At 40.1% G+C, this 15,919-nt stretch overlaps 1 protein-coding gene across 7 annotated transcripts in view; it reads right to left on the bottom strand.

Annotated features, from left to right (window-relative positions):
• Positions 1–1,244: 1,244 nt before the first annotated feature.
• Myo9a (myosin IXA) overlaps positions 1,245–15,919 on the bottom strand; it is a 207,138-nt gene continuing 192,463 nt past the window's right edge. For all 7 annotated transcript variants that reach the window (XM_013518986.1, XM_013518991.1, XM_013518987.1 and 4 more), the window contains 3 exons: positions 9,395–9,597; positions 6,891–7,033; positions 1,245–5,909 (listed from right to left, as the gene is read on the bottom strand). In XM_013518986.1, the coding sequence (XP_013374440.1) occupies positions 5,458–5,909; positions 6,891–7,033; positions 9,395–9,597 (798 nt within the window). In that variant the 3' untranslated portion in view covers positions 1,245–5,457. The remainder of the gene's footprint in view (positions 5,910–6,890; positions 7,034–9,394; positions 9,598–15,919) is intronic.

The following is a 15,919-nucleotide window of genomic DNA, read 5'->3' as shown; positions in this document are numbered from 1 at the left end:
AAAAGGGCAGAGGGACCACGAATGACCACCTTCACTCCTCCCACCAGTGTGAATCTGCACCCAGCCAGCCACATCTGTGATCTGAGTGCACACTCCCATCCCGGTTCTTCAGGGCAGCATTCCTGTTGTAACATCCCCCTTTACACTGCAGGGCACCCAGCTGGTGTGACTGTCATTCTACTAGGCCAAGTGTAGTTTGTGAAGCAGCTACCTGATCAGCCAGTGCAGTGGCATTATAGTGTCCCAGAGCAGCCCAATGCACACAGTAGGTCTCTACACAAGATAGTTTCTGGGTACAGCACCCTAGGGATTCACTGGGAGGTTGTGAGGAGACGCTTCAAAATTGCTTCAAAGTTCAGGCATCTGAGGACACCAGAGGGTATGACCCTGCTGTCTAGCACAGGCACACAATGGAACAAACTTCTGTAATCTTGACTTAGCGTTAGGCAGCCGCACATGTGCCACATGGTTTTAAGTCAGTATACAAGAATGTAAATATGTGATAATGGTACATATAAGGGCTACACAATAAGTACACAGTTCTCACTCTCTGCTGCTGCTGCTGTTTCATGTGCTTTCTCTGTGGACCCCACAAGTGAAACTACCCCTTCAGCCCCTCCACCCCAACAGAGGTGATGATGTAGAATTCTCTCCCCAAAGCAAGGCTGGGCTGCAAGGCTGTGAGGGTGTGAGAGCATCGTAGCTCGGGCTGTCAGAGTCTATGCCAACAGGGCTTGCTGGGATTCTCTCCCTATACAACTGCAGAGGACAGCTCCTTGCCCCCGGCCATTGGGCAGGGCAGCTGGCTGATAGGGTACCTTGTTTCTCTAGCTATGCATTTGTCCCTGGTCTCTGAATCTCCCAAGATTCTCTCTTAATTCCAGTGTCCTCCCAGGATCACTCAAACTGTAGGATTACAACCTGTTGCTTTTTCTTTTGCTTTTTCTTTTGTGGAGAAGCAAGTGAGTTCAAGATACCTCTACTCAGCAACCTTGGAATCCCCTCTAAATTAAGTCTTGACAGCCAGCAGCTGGCGTCCCTTACAGGAAAACCAACACCTGGAATCTTGTCTTCATGTGAATTCAGCTGAATTCTAGTAACTCACCTCTGCATGCTGTTAGTCTGGGGAAGGGGCCTTCCCTTGAAACAGCATTGTAACTAAGAAATCACTGCTGTTCCATGCTGTTCCACGGGAGTTGGGATGGGAGCCACGACGGGTAGAAAAGAAACCACACATACTGCTGTTTCTGGAAGCTTTGTTTTTTAATGAGCCATGGGGTGATTTGTTCATCAAGCTGCTTTTGTATAGCCATACAGTGCATATTCTGAGGGACACAAACTGTACTTTATACAGATGTCTTGTCTTCCCCCTAAAACAGGAAGTTACAAAGTGCCTGTTGATTGCATCGGGAATGTAATCCGTTCTGTGGGTGAGATAAATCATTCTTATAGCATTATTCTATTCAACAGTAAATGATATTATATTTCACAGGATATATCCTTTTATAATACATAGTCTTTAAAAAATTTACACAACATACTTATAAATTACTTTAAATCCATTAAAATAATATAATACTAATCTTTAGTTCACCTTTCCCATAGTAAATACAAACACTTGATTCAAGAGGTGTAACTGTTGTATGACCTAAGGAGACTGATAAGCACTAGGAATGGAGGGACAGCAAAGCGACAGCCCCACTGGTGGACCTTTATGAAAAGTTTCAACCAAGAGATTGCCAAGACTTAATGGAGCCTTCAAGTCAATCCTTTTGCAGTTACACTTTTAACACCGAATCAGAATGTGGGGGTGGTTCCAGATAAAAATGGGTTGCATGTTATTTTAAGGACACAAAAGACAGAGGACTCCCACAAATACCAAGGGTTTTACTCCCAAGGCCAGCATGGTGCTGGGAGACACAGCTAGGAGTTGTCACAAAGGTGGGTGAACTTACATTTTCAATGCAGAATGATGCAGACCCCACTTCTAGTTCCCCACCAAGGGCAGGGGACGAGGCAGATGAGAAAGCCACCCGAACCGTTTATGATTAAGACTCTTAGCTTCGAACACATCCTGAGAATCCTCTTTCAGTCAGCAGAGAGCTTGTGACAGGTACAAATTCACAGGGCCACAGTTAACACACAGCCCACAGAATCTGAGGTGAGAGAGCAGGACCATGCTGGACTGCCTGCCTCTTCTCCGCACATTTCCATAACCCTGCTCTGACCTGGGAATGTGCCCTACTGTGATGGAATACAGAAGTCTCCACTGATCTCAGCAGGCTGAGAGCTATAGGAAGCTGGGGACTCCAGCTTCCTGACCTTGGGTCCTTCTGGGTCCCTCTGCAGGGTTCACAGGAGGTAGGCTGGCTCTCTGTTTGTGTTTCTAGAAGCCCAGAGTGGCCAAATAATCTAAATGGTGGGAAAAAACAAGCGTATCACAAACTAAGCATATCACCTCCTTCAATCCTGCCTGTGCTAATTTACTTCAATCTGTGATCCAGAATGAAATTTGACTTCTCTGCTTGTTATATTTCCATGATACATAATGCAATTACAGTAAGAATATACCAGAAGGATAAATGTTTTATTTGGGGCTGGGACTGTGATGCTGACTGAATTTCAGAGTGTGGGCTTTGAATGTGGTGCCGCCTCACTGCTGCCCTTCAGGTATTTCCTTTGAGACATTTAAGATCAAAGAAAAGCAGCAGAGGAGAAGCAATAGGAAACCACGAATCTGATATACATTCAGGATAAATATCCTACTCACAAGTGAATGTAATGCAGCATCCCTTGGTGCTGATGTAACATTCGCTGTGCAGGGGGCCAATTAAGAACAGAGGGAAGTGGACATAGCATTTTTTCCCTAACAGTTTGTAAGAGCTATGGCTTCATCTCATTGGGAAATAACGCCTGTCATCCTAGGAGAGCAGCATTGTTTCCCTCAAAGGAGTGTGGGCTGGGATACACTTGTTGTGACACATTCCTATAATGGCCCAGATCTCCCCTCCCAACCAACCCCATCCTGGCAGCTTGTGAAATGACTAGAAATCCACAAACCTAGCAACCAAAAAACAATTTTTTTATTTAATTTTATCCAAATTCAGGTTTTAGGTCCCTGAGAAAAATTATAAAGTCTCTTAACATCCATCAACTACTTCCTATAAAGTGACCTATATAAATGGTTTTTAACTGCCAAAAGCTTATCTTACCAAAAAAAAAAAAAAAACAAAACGAAACAAAACAAACAAAACCCACAAAGATTTAGATGGGAGAACATGTGCCAAGATGTGTTCCCCAGGTCATCCCTCTGGGAAAAATGAAATTATTCACAAGGGTAATCTTTTTTAAAAAATATGGTTTTAACAACATTGTGGAACAAGTGGAAAGTAACAGTCAATGCCGAGCAGTGCACTACTCTCCCAAGAATATTCAAAGTGCACAACTGAATATTGGCTAGGCAAGTAGCACACCCTCCTTGCACACAGTCATGCACAGGACAGTCTCTGATATTCCTACTTTGCTTTGGAGGTCTTGCCATGTTGCCCAGGCTGGCCTTAATTAAGTGCCTAAGCTCAAGCAATCCCCCTGCCTCAGCTTCCTGCTAACTGGAACCACAGGCACATACCACCAATGCCCGTCTTTGAAATTCATACTTTTAAAGGTTAATGTTCATCATGCAGGACACGAACAGGTGGCAAATGTTCATGAATTATAAAACCTTACGTTTGCTGATTAACTATCATCATTCTGGAGCTTTTAAAGTCTTCCTTGCGCTGGTTCAACTCTGAACCAAAACTAGGAGGATGACAAATGCATGCTGCCTTTAAGCTGCCATGCAGAATGATGCTCCGACCTGACCTTGGGGGCTGGCCAAGGACCACTGAGGCAATGGCATGAGGTTCAGTGTTGTATAGCAGGAGAGACTCTGCCTGAACAAAACTCAGTATTTCTGTAACTTCAAATCAAAGAAGTATGAAAAGAATAACCAAAATTCAGGTTACAGGTGGTAAAGGCTCTTTTTCAGAACAGTGCATGTGGTAGTTAGACAAGATGCATGTAGTTAACTTTAAAAATAAACATTTTCATGAACTTAACTCAAGAAAGGGTTCCATTTTTTTATACATTATAAATAACAAAAACAGATTCCATCGCACAAATGTTAAGATGCTTCAAATATTGTGATAACTTAGGTGTGTAGACCACCAGTGATAAAAAGATGGTCACACTTTGCTTCAACCCAGGGATGAGTGGCTTTCACTCCCTATCCAACAGCCTCTAGTCTGAGGAAGAAAATCCCTGGGAAGCACAAGGTTAAAAAGAAATAGATATACTATACACATATTTACAGTAAACTTCAGTAACCAGTATATTAACAAAAATAGCTTCAAGTAGTCCTTGATTTTTTTCTTCTATTTAATACTGATGGTCTGAGGGAAATAAAGCAGACGTTAGATGGGTCATATTAAAACCTTTGAATTTTGGCAGCTTTCTATAACACTTATTCATGCAGTATTGTATGTCTTGGGGGTCAAGTGATTAAATGGTTACACTAAGTCCACGGTGGGAACCCACCAGAAGATGTATAGGCTCATGTGCGGTCTTCAGCTTAATCTATACAAAGTGAAATACCTGGATGGATTAGGATGAAGCCTTCATATTTAGGGATCGCTCAGATGTCTCTGGGACATTTAAAAAAAAAAAAAAAAAAAACTAGAGGAATCTGATCTTAGGAACAGGGAACATGAGAAGAGTATGGCTACTGCAACTTCATCCCATGCAACAGATTTGGCAGGAACTAACCAGGAGTTAAACCAGCATTATTTTGACATCAAAAAACAAAGCATGTACTCGAGTCTTCATTGTATAACCAGGTATCTCTTACATGCTCTAATGGCTTAATGGAAACAACAGCTTTTTTACTTTCCCCAGATATAATATGGAGTGTTTTTCAAATATTTTAAAATAGAGAGCTTTAGGCTTTTTGTTTATGAATGCTTGGAAAAAATTCTATTCTACCCCGGCTCTTTAATCTCAAAATAAACCTGCAGGCTTTTTGCTGTCATGGTTAAGAAATGTTTCTGTTTTCTTCCAATATTGGAGATTAGAGGGTCCCTCAGGTCCACAATTTCCTCCAGCAGTTCAACATCTATCTCCGAGAAAGTAAAGAAAGGTAGGGGAGAGGCAACGATCACTGACTAAAATCCCCAGGCCTAGGTGGCTTTGTTTAGTGAAATCTCGATTCAAATACAGCAGCCAAGGCACAGCTGGCACCCTTCCCAGCAAGCTTCGAGGAGGCCTTTCCACTTGCGCCGGAGGCCTAGGAATTCAGCACACAGGCAGCTATACGCTGAGCCCGGAGGCAGAACCACAATTAGGACTGTTGTGGCAAGGTGACGAGAACAGGCCCCAGACAGGTGATGTGTGCTTGCCGTGAGGGGACACGCATCTGCCAGTTCAGACCATGAACTCATTATTTCCAAGGAGAGGCAGCTGCTGGGTGGAGCTGCAGTCCGGGTCCATAGGTTTCCTGCGGCCAGATACAACTGTCCCCTCAGGGGTCTCTTTGGTTTTCTGAGGTGAGTTTCTCACATTCTTTAGTTTTTGCTTGCCTTTTTCAGGGTTGAAGGTTCCTCTGCTGATGAACTGAGGCCTGTCTTCCAGGGCTTTGGACTGGCCCAATGGTCCTTCCATTCCTGGGGCCTCACCAGCAGAGGCAGCTCGGTAGAATGGAGATTTGGAATAAATCTGAAAGCGTTTTCTGGTGCCATGAGAGGATGCAGTGTTGGACAGACATGTGGACTCCAAAGAATCCAAAGAGTCCTGCTGCTTTTTTAGCTGCTTTCGCATTTTGGCTGAAGGTTCAGACTTAGTAGCTGCCTTCAGGGAGCCAAGGCCTAAGCTTCTCTCTAATACAAAACAAGAAACCAAGGCTGTAAATGACAGTTCCCTCTAAAACAGTCGGTCAAGTAATGAACAGCAGTCACTGTTCACACAGATACTGGGTGAACTAAAATTTGGACGGTCCTGGCTGATTGAACGTGATAGGTTTTTCCCTTATTGTAATTCCTTTAGAGTCACTGTGGTGCCACCTACTGGAGGTTATATGCCACGGCCAATATGGTACTGGCTCCTCCAGGCCATGTGCTATGCCCTACCCTTCTTCCCTGGAGTCAAATTACAACTTCCTACTGCCCTTTTTGTAGTATCCTGTTTCATTTTCCCACACTCCCACCCAATGCCGGCATGCCATTTCAGCTGGTCCACCCCCTAAACCCCGCCTCCAGCCTGACCATATTTAACCATTGTTCTCTGGCCACACCCCTCAGAAGATCCACCACCCCCATACTCCTCCCCTCTGTGGTCTTCTCCGTGCCCCGCAATAAAGGCATTTTATTGTTTTATTACTTTCTGTGCCACCGGCCAACACCTTTCAGATTGGTCCTAGAAGAGCTCTCTACCCAATTCTTGTATCATTTTGAATCAGCCCCAAGGAAGCCTGGTATGTGACTAAACCACCAGCAGAGACCTAGAACAGTCACCATCATTTTATAAGCCGAGTGTAAGTACTGAGATCTGTCTCCTTGAGATATGCTGTTCCGTTAAACCTCTCCTTTGGTATACTGTCCCATCTCAACATTTCTGCCTCACCATCAGAAAACGGGCATAGGACAGTAAGACAGTATGTACTGTGACTACTGGCTTTCCTCTGGTATGTGTAGAAGGAAACATTAAATTACTAAAAAACTGTATTACACTGAAGGATTGCTCTGATGCAGTTTATCATGTTAAGATCACTGTACCCCTAAAAGGGACTATCTTAGTTTGGGAGGTCTTATGCCTTGTTTGCCAAACAAACCTGGAATCACTGGTCTGACACATTCATTTACCTGATCTCTCGGACATGGCTCCTTCACACTCCACATTCAAATTTTCTGAGCTATCAGCAGTCCCAATGGAGGCCTCAGACTCAAGGGTTTCATCATCAGAGGCACGGGGTTCCAGTGCAAGCATCTCAAACGTTAGTTCCTCCCTGTAAGATACCATCAGTAGATCCATTTAGCACTTGGTAAGAAGTGAAAGGAAAGTAACAGGAAGAAGACCCTGAGTGAAATTCAAGTAGCAAAGACAGTCACATTTCTTACTGGCCCCTCCAGGGTGGTGATCAGGACATATATGTCAACGTAATGGCGATAGCTAAAACTATGCAGCTAAAAGACACACACCTGGGGTTGGTGAGGCATGCCTGTAATGTCAGCACTAGGGAGGATCACTGCAAGTTCAAGGCCAGCCTGAACTACATAGAAAGATCCTATCTCAAAAACAAACCAAAAAAACCCACCACACAGCAAACATAAAACTAATAATGAGAGGCTAAGGTAAGCTGAGGTCTTTAGATAAAATGAATTCTCAACTGATAATCTGGAGATCAGAGTTCTAAATGCATCAGCAAAGTATTTTCTTCTTTCTAGCCTTTGACTTCCTAATCCTGAAAACAGATTAAATAGATAACCTCTAAACTTCCTGCCAGCTCCTATGCCCATAAGCTTTCCTAACTTTATCCTCTACCATTGCCACCATTGGGCCTTTCCTGGCTTTGGAAGCTATGTCACTTCCAGTTAAGAGTATTCGCTCTCCTTTATCATAGTCATGCCCCCTCAGATCTCTGGTCCATGGCTCCTTTTCTCGCTTTCTCAGGACCATCTGACAACACCTTGAACTACTTCAATTATCTTTGTAAAAACTCATTTCTAAGCCCTAATACCAGTTCCTTTATGTCTGTGCCTTCCTTTCCTCCATTGTCTATAAGCAAACTGCTTCAATGGACAGATTCTGCAACTTGTCATTGTCTGGACATATTCCAGCTCAGAATCCAATACTTTATTGTCTACCCACAATTTCCGCCACCTTCCAATTGTTATTCTTTTAATTAACTCTTCTCTTGCCAGATGCCACTTTTACTTTACCTCGAGACCACCAACCTTTTCCAGCACAGTCTCACTAGTACCTCACTACTGCAATTAAAATTGTCATATGCCATGTACATGCTCATCGGAGACTCTGCTCATAGTTCTTTCTTTGCAAAGACTTTTCCCTTCCTAGCAAATTTTTACTTATCCTTCAGTACCTCTAACACCATGTTCACCAAAGCTGAGGTAGATCTTTTCATGTCACTCTTACAGCAAGCTGCCAGTCCCGGCTCGGTGTGTACCACCTCTGTACTTCCGTGTTTTTCACAGCTAACGCCTGGTTGTTTTGGCTGACCTAAAATTCTAGAATCAATCCCAGTAGATAAAAAGTACTTTTAACAGTCTCATGTCCCCTCCCTCATGAATCAAGTTCTGAGACCTACGATGTGAGTTCCAGGAATTGCAGAACCAAGATCCTTTCAAGATGTGGACGTGTACATAGCACCTTCCAGGGGAACCATGGGATACATTCTTCTGAGGGAGGGCAAGTGTCACCCTAGTGAGGATGGAAGTAACAGAACTACTTATCTGTCCCTCTCTTAAGTTGCAGCCGATTCCTCTACCCAGTATCCAAGCGCCCATTTGAGCTGCTGCCTTACCCTGCTCATCCAGTTCCTAAACACATGGCCATATTGATCTTCACCCTTTCTTCAGAGTTGTGAATAATGCCCATTCCTTTGTCTTAGCCAGGAAATTTTGGGCTTCCTTTACAAAACCAATCAGGAAGGCTGGTTCCTGACCCATCAGGCCACCAGTACCTTGTCTCGGCTCTCCACTGTTTGTGGGACATGACCTTGACCAAGACTGAAACATGCTGTGGATGCCACCTTGTCCTAGTCAGCCTCTCCAGATCATTGCTGTAACAGCATTAAGCCTCCCAGCTCACGGAACATCCTGCCCCGAGGTGACAGTTTTCATACTTTAGCTGAGTACAGGCAACATAGCTGTTACCGCCACATCTTCTATATTCTCTGCCATAGTATTTGGTGCACAGGAGATATTTAATGACAAAGAAAGGCTTGGAGGCAGGAAATAAACAAGTCTCTCTCTCCCTGTTATGGTTTGTGACTAAATGTTTCCCCAAATCCTCAAGCAGTCTTGGGGCGGGCTTCTAGGGTTTATGACTGATTCATGATCCAATGGTAGGATTAACCTGGGGCAGGTAGTTTGCATACAACATAAGTGAGGGAAGGAGGCTGCTTGCAGCTACTCCTCCCTTTCCACTCATTGCTTTTTGCTTTCTTCCACCACTCTGAACTGTTGCCCTCTGCCATGTGCCACTCTACCATGAGCCAGCCAGCTACGGACTGAAACCTCCACAAACTGTGAGCTAAATAAACCTTTCCTTCCTTAATTCTGGGCGTCGAGTATTTTGTCTCAGCACTGAAAGAAAAGTGACCAAGATGCCCCCTCTGCACACTTACTTCTCTTTCTGCAGGTTCTCAATCTGCTCAGTCAGCACTCTTTCCTCCTGCTGCATGGCTGCTTGCTGTTGTTCTGTGACATCGGTCTCCATGGCTGCCTCGCTACCCAACATCTCTTCTGGGACATCAGACATGGAAGGCAAATGCACTACAACAGGAGAGGATGTACTTGGATGGTTTCCTCGACGGATACGACCTTTTCCCTGTAGAAAAAAACTCATATTAGAAGGTAAACTGACTCCATGTTTTATGTTGTCCATTTAGGACAACGCATGCACTGTGTCTCATACCACGTGGATGAATAAATGGAAACATTCTGTGAGACCTAGAGTATCTGTGAAACATCACTCATCCAACATGTTTAGTTTAAAGGAGTTGCTGTACTAGCCTGGAAAATGGATGCTTTAGTGGGTGGAAGTGTAAGAAAACATTGTACTCTGAGATGAAATTCTTCCTTTTAAACTGCACCCATGTTGAGCTAAACAGTCACAAATATTTAACGTAAAGCCAATTTATCTTTTTTTTTTTTGGGTTTTTCTCCGGTACCGGGAACCGAACTCACAACCTTGCACTTGCCAGGCAGGCGCTTTTGCCGCTGAGCTAAATCCCCAGCCCCCGTAAAGCCAATTTAAATTAAAATTTTAGTTCCAGTCACACTAGCCCCTTTGAAGTGCCCAACAGCCATGGCTAACTAGTGGTTACCACAGTGAATGAATGGTGCAGACAGAGACCATTCCCATCATCACAGGAAACTGTAACGGAGGACTGCTTTACGGCTAACCCTGGAATACACAATCTGTCTAGAAAGACTGTAGAAACATGTTCCCAAACTTGTTCTGTTGAAAAAGTCATATATCATGGAGTAATAGTAAGGTTAGAAATTTTGAGAAATCTTTAGATTCTGGTAACAGCAGACTAGGTTTTTCAGATTAAATCCCCTACTAATGACACCTTGACCAAACATAAAAATCAACATATTTGAAGATGGAGAGCTAACAGGGTACAGTGAGGACAGACTGGTCCAGCATTTAGTACTGATCTGAATTCCCAGAAGTGGTGGCACAGAGTCTGAGCAGAGCTTCTGACAAACTATAGCTGGGGCTGCCACACCTGGCCTATCCTATTTTGGAAAATAAAGCTTTACTGGAACACATTCATTATTAATTGTGGCCACCTTTTTAGCAAAGAGTTCACCGTGACAGAGACTGTATGGTCCACAAAGCCCGCAATAGTTACTGTACAGTCCTCCATAGAGTACAGAGTAAAAGGGCATGAGTTGCTGCCTGGTAAAACCTCCATACTAAAACTGGGATATGCAAGGTCTGCATTCTAGACAGAAGGATAAACTGAAATTCTAACAACTCCTGCCTACACTGTAACTTAACTCTAAATGATATAAATGGTCAGAAAACTGTAATCCCTAAAATTGGATTAAAGGGACCCATGACTGCTAGTGCTTTAGAACCTAACAGAAAAATAAAAGCATTCTTTGAAAATAAAGGCATCCTAGGGCTCAAAATATATTTACAAGTAGTTTTTAGAATAAAAAATAACCAGGAACAAAAGGAGACAATATAAATGAAACTAGAAAACAATAGAAAAAAAAATTCCCTCAATGACTCCAGATAGTGTGGATATCAGACTGACTTAAAACAACCATACTGAAGGAACTAGGAAGATATAGTTAATAGATGGGAGGTTAAGTCAGAAGAAAAATCTAGAATCAAGTTGGAGAAAATGTCATCAAAGAAGGTAAAAAAAAGATACAGTAAGATTTACTGTATGTTTAAATGGAATACTAGGAGAGGAGAGAGATTCTACAAAAGGAATATTGATAAGATAATGGCAAAGCATTTGAAAAAAACAAAGAAATTAGCCTACTGTTTTAAGAAAGCCTACATAACTACAAAAAAAAAGTCAGCATCTAGATATACAAAGGCTAAAAATCCAAGGCGAGAGAAAAAATTCACAGGCCGTCAGAAAAAACCAAGAGCCTGCAAATAAGAATCAACTATTAGGTTCCAATCTCAACAGAGATAATGGAAGGTAGAAATGGTACTCTGAAAGTGATGAAAAGAAAGTAACTGCCAACCTACAAATCTATACATAGTAAACGCCTCAGGAATGAGGTGAAATAAGGACATCTCAGACAAAGAGAAGACTTGACACTGATGGGTCTGTGAGAAGGAAACAGTAAAGGGAAGACAGAAAATGACCTCAGGAAAAAAGTTAGAGGCGTAAGGAAAAACAAAAGGCAATGGAAATAGCAAATATACAAGCCTAAATGAACAATGACTATATAAAACAACAATGACAATGTGTGGGACTTAAAACACAGATTATTAAAAGACACAGTAACAACAGCAATGAATCATACAAGAGCTAAAGTGTACTGAAGTACTTGCATGTTATTCAAAAAAAAGAAGTATCAATTAACAGACAGGTTTGTGGTGTGATCTTTATGCTACTTACTGAAGGAATGGTAAAACTTTTGAACAGAAGGAAAAATGGAAAAAGTAATAGTCAAAAAGGTAAGAGGGAACAATAACGGGCCAGAAACAAGAGGAAAAAGGAAAATATGTACAGCAGGACAAACAAAAAGGACACAATAAAACAGTAGACTTTAAATCCAAATATATGGTGATTACATTAAATATGCAGTAAATGCTGTCAAAATTGGAATGTTGTCAGACTGTATTAAATAAATGTTTAAGAGATTAGTTAAAACATAAGAATTCATAAAGGTTGAAAGCAAAAGGTTTTTAAAAAGACATACCATGCAAATACTAATCATAAGGAAGCTGGGATGTGGCTCAGTGCCAGCCAAAGTAAACTAAGTGTTTTATCTGTGACAGTTCACAATGGCAAAGGTTCAAGCTATGAACACTTCCAAATTTGCATGTACCTATGAAATGGCTTTAAGATTCAAAGTGAAATACAGAAATACCCAAAGCTACAATCAGCAGTGAGAGAAGAACTGTGTGCACATACTTAGTAAGATATAGGGTGAACTAAAGATAAGTGATTTAATATATAGAGACTTCAGTATCTTAACTGTAGAATACTCATCATTTTAAAACTATAGCAAGACAACAAATTTCCAAGGGTTGAAATAATTTGACTGACAAAGTAATTTATGTAAGTTTTCTGATAGTGCAATTACAACCAAAAAATTTTACATTACTTTTTAACATCTAATTTTAAAGATTAAATAAAGCCCTTAAGAATTAGACTTTTGCAAATGCACTGTCAAAGAAAAGGTCACAATGGAAATCAGGAAATATTTTAACTGAGAATATTAACATTTGTGTAAGCTTTTTCTACCTTAAAATTATAGCCTTAAGTGCATACATAAGAAAAGGTCACATATTAAGAAGTATTTCATGGAACTAGCTAAGAAACAAAACAAACCCAAGAAACAAAAGAAAAACAAACATTAGAAAAAACAGGATTAAAGCTGAAATGTAAGCACTTTGAAAAAAACTAATAAAAAATTTAAAAGCCTGGCAATGAAACAAGAATGTCCACTATCACTACTCTTAATTCAATATAGTACTTTAAACTTTAGCCACAGCAATTAGGCTAGAGAAGGGGAGGCTATGGAGGAACATTTACAAAAATCCAACTAATGTTGCCAATGTAGAAATTTTAAAATGTAATATTAAAGAAACTGGATCCATAACTAGAAAGTTTAAGAAAGAGAACTCTAGATCTTGACTTCACTGGCAAACAAGAAATAACATACAAATTCTTTCACATAATAAAACTCTTCCCCAATTTCTTTCAATAAGTTTTCAAAATGTATCAAGTACAAAGAAAGGACTATTACAGACAACTGTACTTACACACCAGGTGTAAAAATCCTAAACAGTATAAATGGAATTAGGCAATACTTAAAATATATAAAAATACACAAAAATAAAAATAAATTGGACTTATGGTGGTAGTATGATGGCTTAACATTATATTCACTCAGTGTAATATATCACTACCAATAAAATTAAAGTCATGAATATTTGAGACATTTCATAAAGTTCAATTCTACACTGTAACTCTTCGAAAACCAGGAATTGAAATGAATATACTTGATTTTAAAGCATCTACAAAAATTCTGTAACAAATGTACTTAGTGGTAAAAAGTTCAAAGGGATCCCCTTTAGGTGTGTGGGAGGGTCATCATGGCACAAATGACCACTATCGCCATTTTACCACTTCTATTTAACACTGAACTGGAGTTCCTAGCTCAAGTATAAAAGCAAAAAGCTTAAGGATTATGAATCAGCAAATTAAACGATCATAAATAGTATGACTATACACTAGAAAATCCAAAAGAATCCACAGAAAAGTTATTACAATGAATGGGTTCAGCACAATTACTGAATATAAGTTGAAAAACAACAAAATCAAGTTGTGTTTTTATATAACAAGCAACAAGACAAAAATTTAAATAGCATATTAATTGTATTTTAAAATATAAAATTAAAGATGTATAAGATGGCAATGTATACAACTATAAAATACTTTTAGGAATGATTAATGATTTATGTGAATGGAAAGACAGACCATGTTCATAGGTGGGAAAAAATACTGTAAAAATGCTAATTCTCCAGAAATTGAACTTTATTCAATGCAATTGTGATAAAAATTCCAAGAGAATTTTTGTGATGTCGATACTCTATATGACAATTTAATGAGCCAAGATTACAAAGCACTACTGAAGAAAGTGGGATGGTTGGTTCTAGTAGCCTTTTTTTAAAAGAGCACTACAGCAATCAAAATAATGATAGTGAAAGATGGTAAAAACAGAGTGCCTAGAAATATACCAGACACATAAAGACTGGTTTATAACAAAAGGGGAACTGCAGGGCATCATGGAAAGGGTGGATATCCATGTAAAAATATAAAAACTTGATTCTTACATTTTACAACATATAGGAATCATCTCTAGTTGGACTACATATCTAAATATGAAAGACAAAATAATAAAGCTTTTATAAGCTAGGGCTATCTTCATAACCTCAGGGAAAAAATTTTAAAAAGACCCCAAGAAGAACTAGTTAAGATTTATAAAATTAGACTGCACTATAAGTAAGAATCTGTTCATCAAAAGACACTTAAAGATAGTAGAAAGCAAGCCATAAAATGGAAGATACCAACAAAGGCTTATGATGAGAAGTAAAGAATTACACTTCATTTAGAAAAAAGTAAACAAAATTAGAAAAATGGGCAAGAGCACTGAACAGGTCCTTCACAAAAGAGAATATCCAAATACACAACATACTTACACTTTAGGCACATTAAAGTCACAAAACAGAAAATGCAAATTTAAAAAATAGCACACCACTGTCATGGCTAAAAGCATAAAATATGGCAAGTGTTGGCGAGGAGGTGGAACAACTGGAATTGCTAGTATAATGTGCATTGCTAATATACTGTAACCATTGAAAATACTTGGCATTATCTACTGAAATTGAAGAAATATATAGCCTGTGACCCCACAATTCTACATTACTCCATGTGTCCATCAAGTTCCTACTTCCCCCAAATGCAACTCCATATCCATCAACACTAGACTGGATAAACTGTGATGTATACATAATAGCATACCGTAAAAAAAAGAGCTACAATTAAACACAATATGAGTATGTCTGACACCCGAAAGGCTGGCTAAAGTAAGTCAAATACAAAATAATGTACGTACTATGATTGCATTTATACAAAGATCAAAAATAACCAAAACAAAAACTAGAGGGATACACAACAAAGAAAAAGCGATTAACATAAAAATCAAGTTATTGCTCACCTGTATGTGGGGGAGGGTTATGATTAGAAAGGGAAAGAAAAGGCTTCTGGGAATGTTGTCAGTGTCCTCTTTCCCAGCCTAGGGTGGTGTGTAGATGTGTTGATAACTTATTATGGTGTATATCTTTTTCTGTATTTTTCTGAATGTGTTGTATTTCACGGTATTTTAAGAATTTTAAAAGTTCACAATTAAATACATTAATATCCTCTAAAAAGAATGTAACAATGAATTGACCAATTTTTGAGTTGATTTTGGGAAGAAGGGAAACACCTTATCTCAAAATAACAACAACCATACTCCTACCCCAACCCCAGTAGTCTAGGGCATAACATGAAGGCACTAAGGGTATTCAAGTTAACTCTTCAAAGCTAAAACATACAAGGGGATGAAAATCAGCAGGACTACAAGATTGCTACCCCACTTTATTTTTAAGAGCAAGAAGTAAAGACCATACAGTAAAACCTTGGTTTACAAGAATAATTCGTTCTACTCGTAATCCAAAGCATTTGTGTATTAAAGTGGGGGGAGGAGTTGTGATCATATGATGTTCAGTGTGACATACTACTTGTACTGCAAGACACTGTTTATTTATTGAGTTAACACTGCTTAGGGGCTGGGGATTTAGCTCACCGGCAAAGTGCCTGCCTGGCAAGCGCAAGGTCGTGAGTTCGGTTCCCGGTACCGGAGAAAAACCAAAAAAAAAATAAAATAAAATAAAATAA

This window comes from Chinchilla lanigera, unplaced genomic scaffold (genome assembly GCF_000276665.1).
Source record: "Chinchilla lanigera isolate Chin_1 unplaced genomic scaffold, ChiLan1.0 scaffold00049, whole genome shotgun sequence".
Taxonomy (NCBI): Eukaryota; Metazoa; Chordata; class Mammalia; order Rodentia; family Chinchillidae; genus Chinchilla; species Chinchilla lanigera.
The sequence above is the reverse complement of the archived record's forward strand: the minus strand, read 5'-3'. Positions and strand labels throughout refer to the sequence as shown.